This window comes from Cyprinodon tularosa, unplaced genomic scaffold, assembly GCF_016077235.1.
Source record: "Cyprinodon tularosa strain WSP-4 unplaced genomic scaffold, ASM1607723v1 ctg27, whole genome shotgun sequence".
NCBI classification, from domain to species: domain Eukaryota; kingdom Metazoa; phylum Chordata; class Actinopteri; order Cyprinodontiformes; family Cyprinodontidae; genus Cyprinodon; species Cyprinodon tularosa.
In genome coordinates this window covers 751,756-771,315 of record NW_024038974.1, presented here as the reverse complement: position 1 = coordinate 771,315, position 19,560 = coordinate 751,756, and the positions used below count along the sequence as shown (strand labels likewise).

At 36.8% G+C, this 19,560-nt stretch overlaps 1 protein-coding gene across 1 annotated transcript in view; it reads left to right on the top strand.

The window, feature by feature from the left end:
* The window catches only part of zdhhc9 (zinc finger DHHC-type palmitoyltransferase 9), a 44,642-nt gene that overhangs the window by 6,330 nt on the left and 18,752 nt on the right, over positions 1-19,560 (top strand). The window contains exon 2 of the mRNA XM_038289489.1: positions 12,727-12,887. Coding sequence (XP_038145417.1) covers positions 12,727-12,887 — 161 coding nt within the window. The remainder of the gene's footprint in view (positions 1-12,726; positions 12,888-19,560) is intronic.

Here is a 19,560-nt window from a genome sequence, read left to right as displayed (position 1 = left end):
ATTTTGTTCTATTCAGCTACACAAGCATCATCTTTAAACTACTAAGAATTGTGCTATAAATGTGACTTTACCCGATTCTTATGTACACCTTAGTAATTTATTGATATGCCCCACAATTTCCTCCTTTTTGGTGCTATAGAAATGGCCACCCCCCGCCATCTTGTCCTCTATGGACTGCAACCTGGAGTGCATCGAATTCTCCAGCTGAGTGAGGCGCTCATTCATGTCGGCAGTATGTTGGGCAAGCTGACGAGACAGTCCGCTGATAGCAATCAGCAGTTTCTTCTCGTCAGTCTGCGGGCTGGCCGAAAGTTGTGGACTAAGAGCAGTTGGAGGCGAGATGAACGTGAGACGTCGTGCAGCCATTGTTCACGTAACAACAAAATACAAACACGGTAACTGGAGATGAAGTTCTTCTGAGTATAGTAACACAAACATGTCTGCTAATATGCTGGTCTCGCAAGAAGTCGTAGTGCACAAAAGCTCACACGTGATTGGACGATGGGGCCGAAGGCTCATCAGGCTCCTCCAATCACATACGACGTCATTGTTATACGGAAGGACTCGCGAGAAGAGCTCGCGTCGCTCCATTCTGGAAGGTGGCGGTAATGCACCTATAAATTGTTTGCAATTGCAATTGTTTGTCTCCATAAGATTGAATTTGAGCAGGTGGACATTAGAGATAATAAATGCAACAACAAGTTTTTGAATCAATATTCTATAAATAATATATACCCAGGAAGAACAAAAAGCACAGCTCTCTTACAAAATTTTAAGAAATCTATGATAGTCAAAATTAGGACAAATTATTTGAAATTCCCAATTCCTCCTAAATATAAAGAATTACAATTTAAAATAATAAATAACATATATCCTTCAAATGAGTTTTTAAGAGAGAGATTTAAGTTTAATGTTGAGAATTGTGGCTTTTGTACAACTCAATTGGAAACAACTAAACATCTTTTTTATGAATGTAAAGAAGTATTAAACTTATGGGATCAACTTCGAACCTTTCTGTCTTCTAAAACAATAAATTTAGATTTTATTTCCTGGCAAAACATTCAATTCGGTTTATCCATTAAAGAAAAAAAAAATTGGAATTTTTAATCAATATTCTAATAATTGTAACAAAGTATTATATCCATAAATGTCGCTATGCAAAATGCTCCCTCTCAATCTCTGCTCTCAAAAATGAACTTTCCCTTTTCAAAAGATGTCTGAGAAAGATGCAGAATTTAAATGCAATTAAATTGTTTGAGTTAATTGAAGAATTTCAGTTGGTAGTCCCCACTGATTAATTTACTTTAACTACTATTATTATTTTATTTATTTTTATTTTATTTTATACTTTGTTCCAGCCTGTGCATTTAATTTTATTTTTCAAAAGCAGGAGTTGTGATATTTCTTCTTGTATTGAAATATTTGTTATTGACTTGTTATTTGAGATTGTTATTGTTTTCTTCTATATTCAATAACAAAAAAAAAAAAAAAAAAAAGTGGAAATCTAAAAAAAAAATTAACCATTACAGCCAACTGATTCTGATTAAAACTAATTTTTGAAGTAAATTATTTTGTGTATTTTTTTTACATAACATTTGCATACACAGTAATCTAGCGTACTTTAATTAAATAAATCAATTCAAGCTAAAATGTAAGAGTCTATAATTAGGCTATACTGAGCCTGATCTATTTCTACCATCTATTTGGGGGATATTTATTGCCACACTTTGGGCCACTTAAAACCAATTTTGCATGCTGACCTATGTCCTTATGACCACAGTGTACCAATCTTCTGATGGCTACTTCCAACAGGATAATGCGCCATGTTATAAAGTGAATCATCTCAGAATCATTTCTTGAAACTTTTCCACTTAAGTAATTGTGAATTGAGCATATTGACAGACAACATTTTATTTTTTATCTTAAATGCAAATTTAAAAAAAAATAATTACAGCTCTAAATGTATTGCTCTGTCAGCTAAAGATCTGTTTTGGTCTCTATACTTTAATTAAATAAATCAATTCAAGCTAAAATGTAAGAGGCTATACCTGATCTCTTTGTATCAGAGATTTTCTTACCCAGGGTTGCAGGGGGGGTTTTACCCCCCCTGCAACCCTGGTTTGCATTTGTATAGCTCACAGCATGTTCATTTACATGTTAAAGCCTCCCCTAGAATTCCATGGGGGGGAGGCATGGGGGGAACACTGCCTAAGAAATTCCACGTCAATTTCTGACAATTTACGGGAGTTTTCGGCGAAGCCTGCAAATTGTCGTAAACTGCCGCTAACCTGAAGTTCCACGACAATCTACAGTGCCGTATATTGACGAAAATCCCACTTTTCATGCAGTGTTAATAATATTCATGTTAAAGTTTGGCTTCTTCAGGATACCAGTTACCTAAAGAAGTAAGATTTATATCAAGAAACATCTTGTAACTGCATTTATTCATATTCTTCAAATTTGTTGATGCACCAATGGAAAAAAAGAAGGATTTTTTTTTTTTACTATTTCTACCAGTTTATGGAGTTTTAATCACCATTGATTCAAATTCATCTTTTAGCTAAAAAAAAAAATCATGATTCTTATGATTAGGAACTTATCATAATAACGATAAACAATAAAATAAATGCCCTCCCCTAGTATGGATAATTCACTCTCAAACCTTAAAATAATGAGACCTAAATTGGACCTAGATTTGGTTCAGAAACACTCTGATTTTCCTAAGGGTTATTTTCTAATTTCTTTTACTACAATTCCAATATCTCATAGGAGGATATTTTAGAGATTGTTTGGAGTTGCCATAAGAACATGCTTTTGTAAAAAGACTGAGTTAGTATATTTGATCATGAAAGTATACTAGACACAATTCTTTCTAGAAATTTAATTTATAAACTTTTGTCATATCTTTAACATGATACCACCTTGATGGAATAGTTTTATACACATTTTTATGTGGGTAACATTAAGCAATGCTATTTTATTGCTATCTTAAATGTATTCAGATTTCCCTTTTATGTTTCCCTATTTAGGTAGAATTAAACAACTCAGTTTAAATTGAGCTAATATATTTATTTAATGCATACTCTGAAATGTAGGCACTATAAGAATCTACCCACACTGAATGTGTTAGATTTTACACTAATTTAACAAATTCAGTTTGTTTTAACAGTGAGCTCTTCATTGTAACTTCTCAATAAAAAGGAATGTTTTCTATTTTTTTAACCACTGATTTCATGTCTTTCTGTCTCTAAGTGACCTAAGGTTTACAGAGGATTAATATTTAATGAGTTAAGAGGCCCACCGTAACTTTGCTTTAGAAAAACCCTACAGCTTCAGACTCGGCTGCTCTGTGTGGTTCATTTGAACCATTTCTCACCAGTTCTGGTTGTGTTTCTTACATGAAGAGCACAAATCTAATTAATATGTTTACCTTCCCTTGTTTTTAAGTATTTATTTTCCTGTAATTTTCTTTTTTTTAAACCAACATATCCGGTATGACTTGACGGAAAATCCTGCAGTTCAACGCGGCCTTCCTTATTGAACGTGGGTGTGTAAAGCCATCAGGTCAAATCCATTTGCTGCTTACAGCAGAGGTAGCTGCTCTCGTCCAAAGCCAGGCCCTTCCTATCTTTAAGCCCGATCGTTTAATGGCCTCCTGCGCTCCTCTGAGCCCGGACAGAAACAGCTCCTCTCTGGCTGGGAGCTTAAGAGCGGAAAAAAAGCTGATAGTGCTCTCACAGTCCTCTCAGAGGAAGCGACGGGATGAAGGCTGGATGGTCGTTTGCTGAGCATGTTCATATTAGAGAGGAAGATAATTATCTTCTGTGGGTGGGTGGTGGGCGATATTGAAAATGTGATGAGGCTTAAAGAACATGGTGGTGATTTAAGCTCATCATTACTTTGCACATACAAACCTCAGTCAGAAATGCTTCTGTAAAACACAATAATCTTTTCTAGAAGCTAGATTTATTCTTATTTAGCTTCGACATCATAGGTCTGACCCGGGTTTCATTAACACTGGGGTTGATTTTAAATCTAAAAGCAACAGTTTACAAAAAAATGTATCTTTAACTTTTTTGAAAAGGTTCGTAGCAATCAGTAGGAATAAAAAGCTAATTTTTAAATTTTATTTTTAAAAGAGAAGGTCTGATTGGTCTAAACAAGCCATCAAAAGGGGTTTAAATATCGACTTTCAAAATACACCTTATATTGGTAGTATAGTTAATTCTATATTCCTAACACTGATGTTCAAAAAGTGGGTTTATTTGGACTAATTTATGTATTTTTAAATCAATATTTTATTAAATTAAGAGATTTAAATCTTAAAAATCTTAAAAGATTTGATAGGTTTAAGCAGCAAGCGACTGGGTTTAAAAAACATAAAGACTAATATTTCATGATTCAGATGAAAGTGAGTTCCACTGTAGGTTCTATGTGGTAGCCTTGTAAAATAGCTTTGGGATGAATTGGAGCAAAGGTTGAAATTCCGGTTTTGGCATAGACCACACCCCTAAACTTTGTAGATGTTCACAGACTTGTTAAACTAGCTTTTTCTGTAAACCGGGGTCTCTCAACAAACCTAACACCATATATTAAGGATAGGATGTAATCAAAGGTCATGGTCATGGAAAAGCAGACTGAATACTTTTGGTAGTGCAGTGTAATAGACTTTCTAAGTATTTACTGTAATTTGAAGTCCAAAAACTATATTAGACAATCATCTATCCATCCATTATCTGACACGCTTGTCCCAATTGGGGTCGCAAGGGGTGCTGGTGCCTATGTCCAGCAGTCAGAGGCGGGAAACACCCTGGACAGGTCGCCAGCAGGGCAACACAGAGACAAATAACCATTCACGCACACAGTCAAACCCAAGGACAATTTAGAGAAGCCAATTAACCTAAGAGTCATGTTTTTGGACTGTGGGACGAAGCTGGAGTACCCAGAGAGAACCCACACATGCTCAAGGAGAACATGCAAATTCGATGCAGAAAGACCCTGGGCCAGGAATTGAACCCAGAACCTTCTTGCTTCAAGGCAAGCCAATTAGCAGCCAATTAGGCAATCGAATAAAAAAAAAAAAGTCTTGTAGAAATAGTTTTGGCAGCTGTCACTCTTTTTAACTGTACCTTTCCCCGTCTGGCCTGTACCCATTATATAGTAATGTTGATCTTTAGAGTCCATATAAAGCATTGTTAAAAGTTTGTAATGATTTATCTCTGAAAAAGCAAGGCTTTTACTTTGACGAATCAGCTTTAGAGGCCAGCATAACAAAGTACATAGTTCATTTTGCAATCAGAAATCTTTAATTCATTAACTTGCATCATATCCCACATTTATTTTATTTTGAAGAGTACATTTTGTTTTGAAAATCCAGTTAACTAATTCCCTTGATGGCAGATTTGGTGGTACAATGCAATACGTTTGGCAAAAAGGTTGCATATAAAATAAATTGGCTGAAGCCTAAATATAAAAATAAACAAATAAGTCATAGGTTTAACTGAAAGGTTTTAAAGATTCATTATTTCTAGCTTAACAATCTATTTTTTTAATTACATAAACATCTCAATTCCTATTCTCAAAAGTAAAATGTATTTTTTCCCCCCTGATACCCAAGATCCAGAGACAAAATTGGAGTTTTCAAAAATGCAACAGCAGAGAAGGAAACCTGAAACCTCCATTAAGGAGCGGGTTCTGAAGGTGACGGTTTGCATCGGCACTGAAATTTACATTAGCTGAGCACTGGTGCTGCATCAGCTCACCCTGCTACATGTAGTCACGCTATGCAGAAGGAGCAAAAAGCCAGTCTTCAAACCTTACTCTAAATTATCATTAATAGTCATATAAGTGTTTATTAGTTTAAATTAGATCTACTGCACCTTTAATTTGATCTAAAAAGCTGATTTTTTTTTTTATGTATTGGAAGGTTCCTAATATTGCCCAAAAAAAAGAGAAAAAAATCTGAGGCAAATATTCCAACATAAGCTTATTGTATTAGTGTTGATTCCACCTGTTTTCCTCTACAAGCTGACTTCTTGCAAGTTGAGCTGGAGTTACAGGCGAGCAGTGTCTTGTGCCGTATTCCTTGTAGTTTTATCTCCATATGTTGGCAGTCAATGCAAGGAAACCTTACCATGCTTCAAACTGTACATCCGAGCAGCAGAACATTTGAACGGAAAGAAGACATTAAGCACGTGTAAACAGTTTAGTCAGTAAGGTGGGGTCTGCTTCTCTGTTGTTCTCCTCATTTTGTAGGATGATCCGATTCTCTTATCCTCCCATTGAACTAAGTAGAACCTGCTGTTAAATACACGTTCTGTGGCTTTAAAAAACATACCTCCATAGAGCCTTCCTTGCTCCTTTATTTTTACTGGATACTTTCAGGTAAATATTTGTGCAATTTATGAGGAGGCATGTATGCATGCAACCACCTACAGCGCATGGAGGAAACTGGACCACAAAGACAGTTTGTCATCTGTTTGTCCTTCCCAGGACACTCAGCTGCAAGGCCGAGGAAGCATATGTGCATGCAATGGGTGTATTCTCCTAATTTGCAGCGCAGGGCTGATCCTGCAGTGCAAAGAGGCTGCAGTTGGAGAAGATCCCGTAACAGACACACGAGCCTCCCTCTGCATCCGACCCCACCCTGCCTCCCTCTTTGGCCAGTCAGGAGGCGGCATCCAGCTGAGGCTAAATGAGCAATAACATGATTTATGCCCTATTCAGAGTACATGCTCCATTTAGAGTCCTAGCGATCTGCAGGCTTTTTGTAATAGGAGGAGAGTGCTGCTCTCTCTGGTGGACTGATGCGTTTTCACCCACATCCTGTTCTCATACTGGGAGATTTCCTTTTTCCAGTTTTAGAAAATGCCCTTCTAAAACAAATCTATTTGGAAATGGGTTTGTTTCATCATTTTAATATCCCCAATGCCAGATTTTTGAATAATCTATGATGCAACGGCTGTGATTATAGCTTTAATCCTAGTAAAAAATTAATGATGCTGCCTATGATGGTCTTGGTCATTTCATATAGTGATAAATTGTTGTGAATCGGGGCAGACTGCCTTCAAGGGGGATATGATGCCTTTAAATCCTTGCTTTTCCTTTTGAAATCATTCAGTAGTGGTTTGTGTAAAATGGGACTGCAATGCATTGTAATCCCCTCAGGTAGGTTTGAGAGCATTCTCTTTAAATGTAAAGAATTAGGAACCGTCCAGTCTTTTTCATTTTTAGGTCTTGGTTAAAAACCCACATCTTTGCTCTGGTTCTTAAGTTAAACCGAGCAGATCCGCTAAATATTTTTTAGTATACTTTAATTGTATATGTATTACATTTGTATACAGTAGTTTGTACAGACATATCATTGTTAAATGTGCTCTATAAATAAAGTTAACATAACATAGAAATTCCCACCCTGCCTCCTTCCAGGTTCAATCCCATTTGGCTATTATTGTAGTTTAATAGCAGAGATACCATTATCTTGTAGCCATGTAGAAACTAGAGGACTCTACATTGGACTCTGTGGGTCAAAGCAATATTGACATAAAATAGTGTCATTAATATTGTATCTTTTGCTAGAACTTAAGAATAGCTGCAGAAAATGAAAATAATGCTTTTAGTAGTTGTTTAGAAGTTCTCCAGGAAATACTATTACCTATTACCTTTTTTTAAACAGCAATGTCAAACAGAAAACTGCAAAGACTGAAAAAACATAACCCAAACAGAATATCTATTCAGCACTTTGAGAGACTAAATCTAAGCTATTTTGCACTCTTAGAGACTCCAAAGATGACAACAAAATGGATTTAAAGGTTAAAGAAGTGGATTTTGCATGGAATGCCCCCTTAAATCCTAGAGCTTATTGTGGAAACTTGAGATTAAGTACTGGGTTAACCTTTTCAGATGTTTTTATATATATATATATATATATATATATATATATATATATATATATATATATATATATATATGCAGCAGATGTAATGAAGGTTTTTAGGTTGATTCTTGACCTTTTTTTTTTTTTGCACATAAAAAATGCTGTATATCCTTTGGTAGTGAGAGGTTGGAGTTTTGAATCAAGTGGAAAATAAATTAGTTGCAACAATTTCCCCATTTATATATCAATCTTTATGAAAAGATTTTCATTTTTTGACTAAACTCCAGATTCACCTCTCAGTCTAAATTGTTGTTAAGCACATCTATAGACTTTAAATGGTAGGGAGTGTTCAGTGGTCATGCATTAGGGTAAAATATAAAATAACAGTTTGGTTATCTGATCAGCGTAAATATTGTCCAAATCTGATCTCTTACACATTGATTTGTGCTTCTCTAATTATGAACATCTTTCTGCTTGTTCATAAAATACATTTTTTAGACAGAGGCTTGGTCTTCTCTACATACATGCCTTCTGCAACAGATGCTGTAAGCCCTGCAGGTTCTCCAGAGAAACCTCAATTGATAAAATCTACTGTAATAATCTATGTTTGGAACATAGATATCATGCATGAGCGCTCAGATTGGAGGAGTGTGATTAGTTCTGAGGAAAAGCATATCAGTTGCTTGGAATCACTGCTGCAGAGGGATGTATCAAATCTCTTCATGTATTGATTTTTTTGTCCCTTTTCTCTCCACACTGTAAAAGAAGAGAGCCTGGCAGAGTTTGTGATCTTATAGTTTATCTGGCAGTGCCCCAAGAACCCGGGTAATTTGATATCCAACTTTTGCAGTATTTATTTTTTTGCTTAAGTCATGCAGGTCTACAACAGCTTAGAGCAGGTTTGATGAGAGGAGGACACACAGGGTTCCTTAAAGGCAAAATGTCATGAGTCATCCAGCATCTTGACTGCTTCTACTGTTTGACTGAGTCGTTAAGAGAGATTTTAACTGTAGTTTTTCATCTAGAGGTTCATGTTATTCTGAAACGACCTGTCTAAGCATCAGGATCAAAGTTTGAAGCAGACACGCCTTAAATTACCTTCTACCTCACGTACCCACAGGCAGAAGTAGCTTATCAGGATCTGAAATATAATGGGACCTGATTATTTTACACGTGCTCTAAATTATGACCGGAAAATTTCTCAACATTAAACAACAACTTGTGTCAAACCTTTGGCATAATTTTATAGGGTAATGTGTTTTTACACCATTTTAACAAATTAATACTGATTCTGATGATTTAAATCTACTACTGGAGTTAAAATTTTAAATTATAAATATTATTAGGCTTTTTAAAGGAAGAAAATACAATGTTTCAAACAAGAGGGATGACAGTTTATACCATCAACGTAACTGATTGTTTTAAAGCAAACACATGGCTGGAAAAATTAGGATGAGAATGAAAGACCTCCACAAGTTTAGATCACTCAAGATGCCAGTTTATCTTCAGGTGGCGGTTTCTTGAAAATAAACAATTAAAATTAGAAAAACCCAGGAAACTATTGTGAGAAGCTTATAGAGGAAAACCCAAAATGTATGATCCAAAAACTAGTTGAAAGACAATTCTAACAGATGGTAAAAAACGGTATGCTAACTTTTGTATTTTAGGAAAGTAATAAGAATAATCACAAGTTCAGGTTCAAGGTTACTCTATTTTTTTTACTCTGTTTTTGTATAATTGTTTTTGCAGTGGTTTTAAACATTTCATTTTAACATCTTAACAAAACCAGAACCGTTTAAATCAATATGATGATTTTTAAAGCGCATCAAACTCCATAAACCAAACCAAAGACAGAAGGGCTAAATTTTAATAAAAACAGCAGTACCTTTGGGTGTGATTTATTCTAAAAACAACTATTTTTTGATACATTAAATATATGTTTTCAGTGGTGTAGTTGCTTGTTAACTTGAACAACTCCTACTGAGTCGGAAGTTCTTGTTTTGCAGACAAACTGGTTCATTCCTGCTTTTATAGGGCTGCTAATGTTTACATGCAGTTGTGGTTTGCGTTAAATTGTTGCTTCTTTTTACAACTATTTTATGTTTTAGAAATGCATTCAAATCAGTGTGCAAGTTTACGTAAGTGGAGGACAAAAGACAGAAATCCCATAGGATCTAAAATTTCAGACCTATGAAGCAGAACTGCATTGCATTCTGGGGGATGTAGGCAAACAAAATGATTCCTCTCAACCTCTTACAGTACAACAAACTCAGCAAGTTTGGGGGAATGGCTAACTTCTTTATAATGGCTAAATTTATGTTTGATTAGGTATAAAATAAATATTAATATTGACTTATATGAAAGGCTTATTCTATTTTTTAGCCATATTGCACTGCCTTAGTGCCAACCATTATCTTATCCAGCCTAATCATTGTCTCTTTCAAAAAGGTGAGCTTTGCATCCTTAAAAAAAACAACAAAAAACAACCATTTTATGCTCTTAGCCACATCTTATACTCTGGACTTTGTAGATTTACAGAGATGGTTCAAAGGTCATAGAGGAAGAGTGACATTAAGCCTTTAGCAAACAGAGACGGATCTGTCAACCCCACCGATTCAGCTTTAAAGGCGAGAATCACTCCTGCTTACATACCTTTTGCCTGGGAGTGTTTTTATTTTGATTGTTTAAAAATAAATCTTCAGGTCAGACTGAAAAAAGCTTTGATATAATTTAAAAATAAAACTTATAAAAATAGCTGTGCAAAAGTGTTAGTGTCATATTTTATTTATTTGCTCAGCTTCCAGAGGGTGGAGATATGGAAATTAATATTTGCAAAGAACATGATCTATTCTGGTTGACATTATTTGAAAAAACAAAACAAACTTTCCTCTCTGAATGACATAATGGAAAACTGTGTTGTAATGCATTTGGGGTTAGAGCTGTTTAAGCTAGATGCAGCTTTGTTGTTTTTTTCTAAATGAGTGGAAACTGGAAGAACCGGCGCACTTGGTTCTGCTGCAGTTTATGAAATATATCCCACAGCACCTTGAAAGCCCATCATATAGCTCCAGGCAGCGACTCCATTCGCCAACAAGAGTCAAACAAATAAAACTGTAAATGAGGTCATTTTACATTTACTGGTTTGAAGTTTTGAAGCAGAAATTAGAATATAAACGGCTATTATCTGATTGATCGGCTTTGGGAACGTTTCTGCTCCTGGTAAATAGACAGATTTACTCCAGTTTTTACTGGTGGTCCTGTCATAGCTGATAAACACGCCATTTCTCCTGCAGCACCGCCCAGCTGCTCAGCAGCTGAAGGAGGTAGCCACACTCAGGAGGGTTGATGGGAAGTGATGATAGAGGGTGACTCAAATTCCTGACCATCATTATTACAGGAATCACCCACTTGGATGTCCTGGCTCTCTGCTTCACAGTAGAAATGTATATTGATCTGATTCTGCTGCCCATTTCCCATCAGTAGTGGTGGGTAGAAACTGCTCAGACCGGTGGAGCTGGTGTTGTAGGCTGATCGTTTCTCAGGTATGCTGACACTCGGTTCAAAGAGCAGATAAACAGATGGACTTTGTTCCCTGGCCTGTAATGCTGACTCAGGCTGTTCCTGCCAACTAACTAACTCCTAGCCAATCCGAATCAGAATACAGGCTTCAGCTATAGTCCAATAAGTACTCTCAATGGCCACTTCATTAGGTATGCTTTTACTTAAGTCCATTTTGAACCCTGTCATGCTCAGAACTGCTTGTGGCAAATAACCTCAACATTCCTTAGATTTTGTTGGTCTGTGTTGACTGATTACATCAAATAGTTACTGCAGATTGGTTTGCTGCCCTTCCATAAGGAGAATCTCTATATTTTACTGTATCCCAGAGGTGCTCAGTTGGACTGAGATTATGTGCCTATGAGACCGTTTGTGTGCAGTGGACTCACTGCCATCGTCTTATTCAAGAAACTGGGCTTCAGTGTTCAAATTAATTGGAGGAGATACCCCAACACCATCACACATAAGAGCAAGTCGTCATTTCTGTGGCCTGATAAATTTATTTAATAAAAAAAAAAATCTTTAATCTATTTGCCTTTAACAGTAAATAGGCAGATGGTTTCAGATACATTCAACCAAAAAATGTGAAAAACACAAGCTTATGTTTCAGTACTTTTTCTTGCTTCTTCTTGGTGATCATTAGCATTACATTCTGCATAAATAATACCTTGTTCTTAAAATTTAGATGAAGCCACATAGTTTAACTATTAATAACTGTGTGCTGAGGGCTTTGTAGGTGCTGCTGCTCTGCTGCAGCGTTTGACTCTGCAGCACACATCTGTTACTGAGCAGCAGGCAGGATCAGAGGAGTCCAGCTGGCTCTAAGCCCGCTACGACTGACTCACCAAGTTGAAAGCTCCCATCCTTTCCACCAGGGCAGAGGAGTGTGCCTTGTATATACACAGCTGTGAGGTCTGGTTAAAGGTTCATGACCTTATGCTTACAGCAGCAGCTCAGAATATGTTTCTGTCATTTTGTGATCTCACTAAAGCAACTCCCATGATTCTGTTGGGTCAACCCCAGTGCTTTTCTAAGGTCTTTATGTCACTTTTTCACATGCTGTTTCTTTAACACCACAAACCTCAACATGATTTTTTTGGATTCTTTGCATCAGAACAACAAAGAGTATTTAATATTTTGCTAATAAAGGGAAAAGGGCTTATTAAAGATGCATTTTGAAGCATATTCTTTAAATGTGTACCCATCTCTTTGGTATCCCCAAATAGAGTTTATAGATGTTTCAAACTGGAGCTATTATTAATCCTGTTTGTCAACCTCTTTTATATGTATAGATGCCCGTACCTGGCCGTCCACCTGTCTCCTGCCATCCCAGTGTTCGCTGTGGTCCTCTTCCTATTCGTCATGGCCATGCTGCTGAGGACGAGCTTTAGTGACCCGGGGGTGCTGCCACGCGCCCTTCCAGAGGAGGCCAACTTCATAGAGATGGAAATTGGTCAGTAGATTAATCTACATAACTTAACTTAATGAAGTTTTAGTCATCTGCTGTGGTCATGACACCATTAACACTTTTAGCCTCATCAGTGCTTATTATCTCTCCTATTTATGTTTCCTAAAACGTATATAAATTACACGAAAGCATATATACAGAATATATGTTCATATATATGTATGTACATAAGCTGTGCTTCCAGTTGGCCTTAGAATTGTATTTAAACGAAAAGTCCGGTCAGCAAGGAATAACCAATGGGTCATTATTTATACCTATTACTAATACGTTTGCGGTGATTTTATGAAAGTAGCATTAATCAGTACAAAAAACAAAACAAAACAATATTCTTATTTGTGATCACTGAGTCTGGGGCCGGCCATTTTTCCCCAAATATAGTAACACCTCACTCTTGACATTTTCCGGCATCAACATCTCTGTGTGGTAAGCAGAGTGCCATTCTCCCCGCTTTAAAAGCTAAATCAATGGAAACTACTAGATGCATCTGCAATCAACAACAATTATTGAAGATTTCCAGAGGACTTCACCATTGAAATTCGTGAGAACTATAGTTAAATGACAATGCCCATGTGCATGGCAGTTGGATGTTGTAATACATCTGGTAAAAGTGGAAAAAAAAATTTATATTTCCCATTCATGATCCACCGTGGGTTTGTTGTTGGATTGCCAACTTGAAGAGGGAGGACTTGCCATCAAGAACACGTCATTAATCCATTACTTTCTGCTTCGCATAATGCACTGGTCGTCACCATCATGGATAATAGCGCGTTGTGACAAACAGCAGATACAGCACTGGGACTTGCTCAACAGCCGATACAGCACTGTGACATCGCAAACCAGTAGTTGACAGTAGTGCTCTTTAACAAACATGGATGTCTCCAGTAAAACACATCAAAATTAGATACTTTTCAATAAAAACACTTATTTATTGAAAAGTATCTAATAATTTCATACTTAAAGTACTTTCAGAAGTTTGTATTCTGAATATGACCGGACTTTTCCTTTAAAGGGTGAGGCCATAAGATAAGCAGAAAGGAGTGTACTTCTATTGTCTAACAGGGCAAAACAAACATCACCGAAATGATTAATGCTGTCACTGCTGGACGTGTGACTGGAGCCAGAAGTCTGCTATTTATTAACCTTTAAAGGATTAGTGCTTCTCCAAGTTAGCAGGAACTTAGTAGCTGTGTTGGGTTCAAAAGAATGTTTTTCTTAATGAAGTTTAAGTCAAAAACTGAAGAAGTGAAAAAACTGAATCCTCTTTATTTCAAACTTCTTAGAGATGCTTTGATTAGACATTTGAGCTTGGTTGATGTTTCAAGTTTTCTGTAAAGCTTTTGATGATGTGATGCAGATTTTTGCCAGTACTGAATTTCAATTTAAAAACATATAATGAAGAAAATACTTTTCCAGCCTTCTTGCCAAGAGGTCATTCATTATTTACAGCATGAGCACTCGGTGTGGAGGACAGTTTTTCAATGATTATTTCAGAATAATTTGTTTGGTAACAAGCAGACAGTCTTTTAATTTGTTCATTGTTATCATAGCTGCACATTAGATATGTTGGAGTTTATGAAGTGTTGACTTCTGTAAAAGATTAAGGCTAGGTATTTAGTTCCCTAAGGTGGGATTTGCTGCTTTCATTATGACTGAATCACTCTGTGTGGGGTGACAGTTCTTGGTGGTTAAACGTCATAGCTGTGGCCTTGATGACCCTTACAGAGAGCTTGGAGTTTGTAACAGCTGCTTAGATGCAAGCAGCTGGCTGCAGGAGCTGTTAAAGAAAGTGAACTTAAATCCGAAACAAAACTACAGCTGGCGCAATTACTCATTGAGATGATTTAGTCCTGCATTTAAGGACATTAAATTACCAGATTTTTTTTTTGTAACAATCTATGATGTTAAGAAGTTTTTTTTTTTTTTTTTTTTTTTGGGGGGGGGGAAATGCAGAGCGAATGTGAAACCTGCATATTTTTGCAAAAAATAATATTGCATCACTGGAACTATATTTTGTCCTTGGATTAAGGTTATTTTAATTATTTTGAAAATAGTCATTAGATAGAAAACTCGCAATGGAGCAGCTTGTAGCACTGTTGCCTTGCAGCAAGAAGGTCCTGCCCAGGTTCTTTGTGCATGGACTTTGCATGTTCTCCCAGAGCGTGCATGGGTTCTCTCCAGGTACTCCAGCTTCCTCCCACAGTCCAAAAACATGACTGTTTGGCTTATTACAGTCTCTAAATTGTCTGTAGGCGTGAGTGCACTTGTGTATTATTGTGTGTCTTTATGTTGCCCTGTCATGGGCTGGCGACCTAGACAGGGTGCACTCTGCCTTTCAGCAATAGACTGCGGGAGATGGGTACCAACCCCACTGCTACCCTAAAGGATTAAGCAGGAGAAGATGGATGGATGGATGGATGGATGGATGGATGGATGATTAGAAAACATCTGGTTCTTTTTTTTACTTTGTGGGTTTAAGCTTAAAATGGCAACAAGTAATTTTTTTGCTTGCTACAAAGTGACACATCTTCTAACCTACCACTGGAAGGATATATCTGCCTATTATGTTTTTGCCAGTTCTCTTGTTCTTTATTTGTTTTTAAATGTATTCATTTTATTATAATGCGTTCATTACACTTATTTCAAAATTTCCAAAATACCTAGATTGCATCTGTATATCTGTGTTATGAAAACATAGATCTAGGTCTTTAGCCTCTACCTTATATCCTAAATGAGCCCAAAATAGCTCTTCCACTTGCCATAAAGTTTTATTTCTTGTATTATATGGCTTAAATGGTATTTCTACCTTGATGTAACTTATTTTACAAAAAAAAAAATATTCATTGAATAGTAAACAAAAGCTCTTTCAAAAACAATGGACATTATGAGGTCCTTAAGGTTGACACAAAATTGGTATTTATGCCTTCAAACTGCTATTAATATCACTTTTTTAAAAAATCATAAATGGATTGCATGTGTGTATGAGGCACCATAGAATATATGTTGCTTCAAAGTATTGAAAACTAATTTATTTATATATATATATATATATATATATATATATATATATATAGCTTTATTTTTCTCCTGCTGGGATTTAACTTTTTTATGAATTTCTCTAATTGTACATTTGGGAGTTTGCTTTTGGTTTAAATGCTATTGCCGTCGTCTGAGATGTTCCTCTGCAGGTTTCGAAGGTTTGAGGTGAAACTAATTGGCAATAAAACACAGAACAAATGAACAACAATGCAGCACACATTAACATATCCCAGAGGTGTGTTTTTCACACCGAACACAGCAAAGCAGTGAGCGGGGACATCAAGGCTTTTACAGCAGACCTTTTAACTGCTTTTCAAATGGTTATTAGAGTCTCATCCGCTCATAATAATGGAACACTTTTCTAATTGGTCAGTGGCTGTTTAGAAAACTACTAACCTGAAAATAGCAGTGTAACATTGATAATGGTTGTTTTGTTCACCTGATGTTCTGGTAGAATAATTGGAAAGACTTGACAAGACAAGTTACATTGGGACAAAGATAAATTCATTTCACAGGTCATGTACTGAGTCAAACTTGGTAAAAACTTACTTTCCAGCAAACAGGTACTGGATTTAAATTCAGGCTTATGGCTTGGTGCATGGAGTTTGCATGCCATGTCTTTGCATACATCGGTTCTCTCTGGGTACCAAGGCTTCCTCCTTAAATCCAAAACCATGACCTTGGGTTTGATTTCTCGGTTCCTTTCAACAGACAGGTGATTTGTGAAGGGTGTACTCCACATATGCCCCAGTTACTGCTGTTGATGGTCACCAACCCTCCAACCCCTTTGAGTTTTGATTAAAGTATTATATCTATGAAAACAATTCCCTGACCACATATTTTCCAGCCTAAAGGTGCATTCAGACCAACCGTGGTGTTTGCAGTAATTTCTGTGAGCACCGCGAGGAGTACACCGCTCCACATATCAAATGCACGGTGTTTCATGAAAAGATCACATGTGCTACTGTTGTTTCAGCCATATTAAAGATTCTTTTTTTAGGTCACGCAGAGTTCAACTATCCCCCTCATTAAGCTCCGAATTGAATCAATCATCTAGCCTACTTTTTCAGTACTTCTTTATTGCAGGTAAAACTTTTGTTGGTTTTTAAGATTAATTACGGCTGATGACGTCACCATCCAAGCAGATGTTAGTGCTGGGCTGGTTCCCTGATATAAAGTTATTGCATAATATTACATGTTATTCCTTTGCTGGTGTTAAATATAACAGTGAACATGTTTAGCTTATTTAGTGACTGGAATGATTGTTTAATATTTAGTAAATCACCAGCCTCCCAGACCCTTCAGCTTGGATCTGCTGTTACCCTTGGCAACCCCATGTCTTTCCTGTAAAGGGCTTGCTTTAGGTATTTCACAATAAAAGCACAGGTCAAGCTTAACTTCAGACTGCTGCTAAATTGTTCTCTATGCACAATTTTTGAATCCACTCAATAGTGCTTTCAATTTCTGCTTTGGTTCATCCAGACCTAAGTATGGGTAAATGTCGGATTTGGATTCTACCCGTGGAGAAAGCACCAATGCTGCACGGTTCTGTTTTGACCCTGGAGCCAGATGCAGTCAGTCTACAAAAATCACATCGCACAAACGGGAAACTGAACATTCACAACATCCCTATTTCAAAATTCATTCACTAAAGAGATTTCCTGTCATAGCGCTGGACTGGTAGAGTGATGCCCATTTTTTCACTTTTTGTAAAAGTAGGTCAAACATTATGCTAATTTTTCCCCCCCTAAATCTTGAGAGTTGAGGCTTTGATGCAATAATCCACTGAATTTGTTTGCTTTTATCCACAAATTGCTGGTTTTACAGGGCTTTAAACATAGAAGATTCCATTTGAAGGTTCTCCATCCCTCACTGCAGGTACTCTTTGAAACTATAATCATGCAGTCCAACAGTTCACCTTCTAACATTGTCAAGTGACACAGTTTTCATGCATAGCATAGAATATATAAGTGCTTGTCACTTCTAAAACCTCCAAAGTTTATGAACAGTTAGCTTTACAAACTGCTCCAGATACAACTGACATACAGCTTAAATGTCATGACCAAAGGCTCTGTCATAAATCAACATTTTTACTCGAACCTGATTCTCTTTTTAATGTCTAAATTGTCCAAAAAAGGGCAGCTTGGTGAAAAGTTACAAAAGCCGCACCACTTACCAACGCCACGCTGACGATTCCCTGATTGTTGGAATCACCCCTCTTGGTGAAATAGTGATCAAAGCAAGGTGGGCTAATATTAACAGCCTTCTAGGAATGATGAAGGACTAGAGCTTTGTGTTTTGTACACCATTTGGGCTTTTCTGTCACGAAAAAAGAGCCCACCTGATATAACCGTGCGCCCTTTCATACTCTGGATTGTCCTGCAGATTTTAACTAAGGCCCAACTCTGACACACATTATAACATGAAAAATCTACCTTTAATAAATGTTTGAGTAAATGTCTTTGTCTTTAGTTAAGTAGTCATGTAAATCAGATCAGTCCTGAGCTACATCCATTAGGATGGCAATCAAAACAGAATAATTAAACAGTATATGCACCAAAGTGGGTGTAATGGAAAGCTCTGTGTTTACATCTTTAAGCTTTCTCTTCCCGATTTTTCCTGAGTAGAGATCACTCAGAAGAAAGGCTTTAAATAACACTTCATAATGTATATGTATTAAATAACTACAATGACAACAGTTTTTGCAGAAATTGTAATCTTGCTTAGATCGGTGCAAGGACTCTGGTTACAGACTGCAGCGCTTAACAACGGGCTCGCTTCTTCAGAAAGTCGACCCAGAATACCAGTTTAAGAAGCATTTGATTCACACAGCCTGAAACCTCATCACAACATTACATCATACACATGTTTGTAAATTAGGAGACATCACTGATCCCAGCCTTATGAAAGAAATACATTGTTCTGGATCAAGGACATTCTGAATGCACAGTGAGAGAGCTGTCTGATAAGTATAACCAACTCTACGTATACTCCCATTTCATTTCTAAATCTTGTCCTACTTAGATAAACTAATTGGGAAACATGAGCCTTAACACTTAACAGGCAGGTATTATTGGGATTTATCAACTGTATATACATGAATAATAGAAAATAATCCTAACATGAGGAACAAATAAGGTTTCTATGCACTCAGTGTCCTCAGTCATCTATCCGGGTTCGCTGTAGGGCAGGTGCATATCTTCGGCAGTCTGTGGGCTAGAGGCGGGATACACCCCAGACAGGTCGGCAGTCTGTTGCAGGGCAACTCAGAGACACACTAAGACACACAACCAGGCAAACACACACTCACAACTAAGGACAATTTGGAGAAACCAGTTAACCTAACAGTCATGTTTTTGGACTGTTTGAGGAAGCCGGAATACTTGGAGAGAACCCACGCATGCACAGGGAGAGCATGCAAACTCCATGCAGAAAGACAGCAGGCTGGGAATCTAACCTGCAACCCTCTTGCTGCAAGGCAGAGCTATTGGGCAGCCCGAAGTCTAACAATCCATTTAAAAAATTTGTTTTTTTGCATTTTATTTCACAATAACTGAGTAGTAAACAATACATCCGATTAAAAAATTGGACTTTATTAGTTCATTAATTTCAACCCAAACTG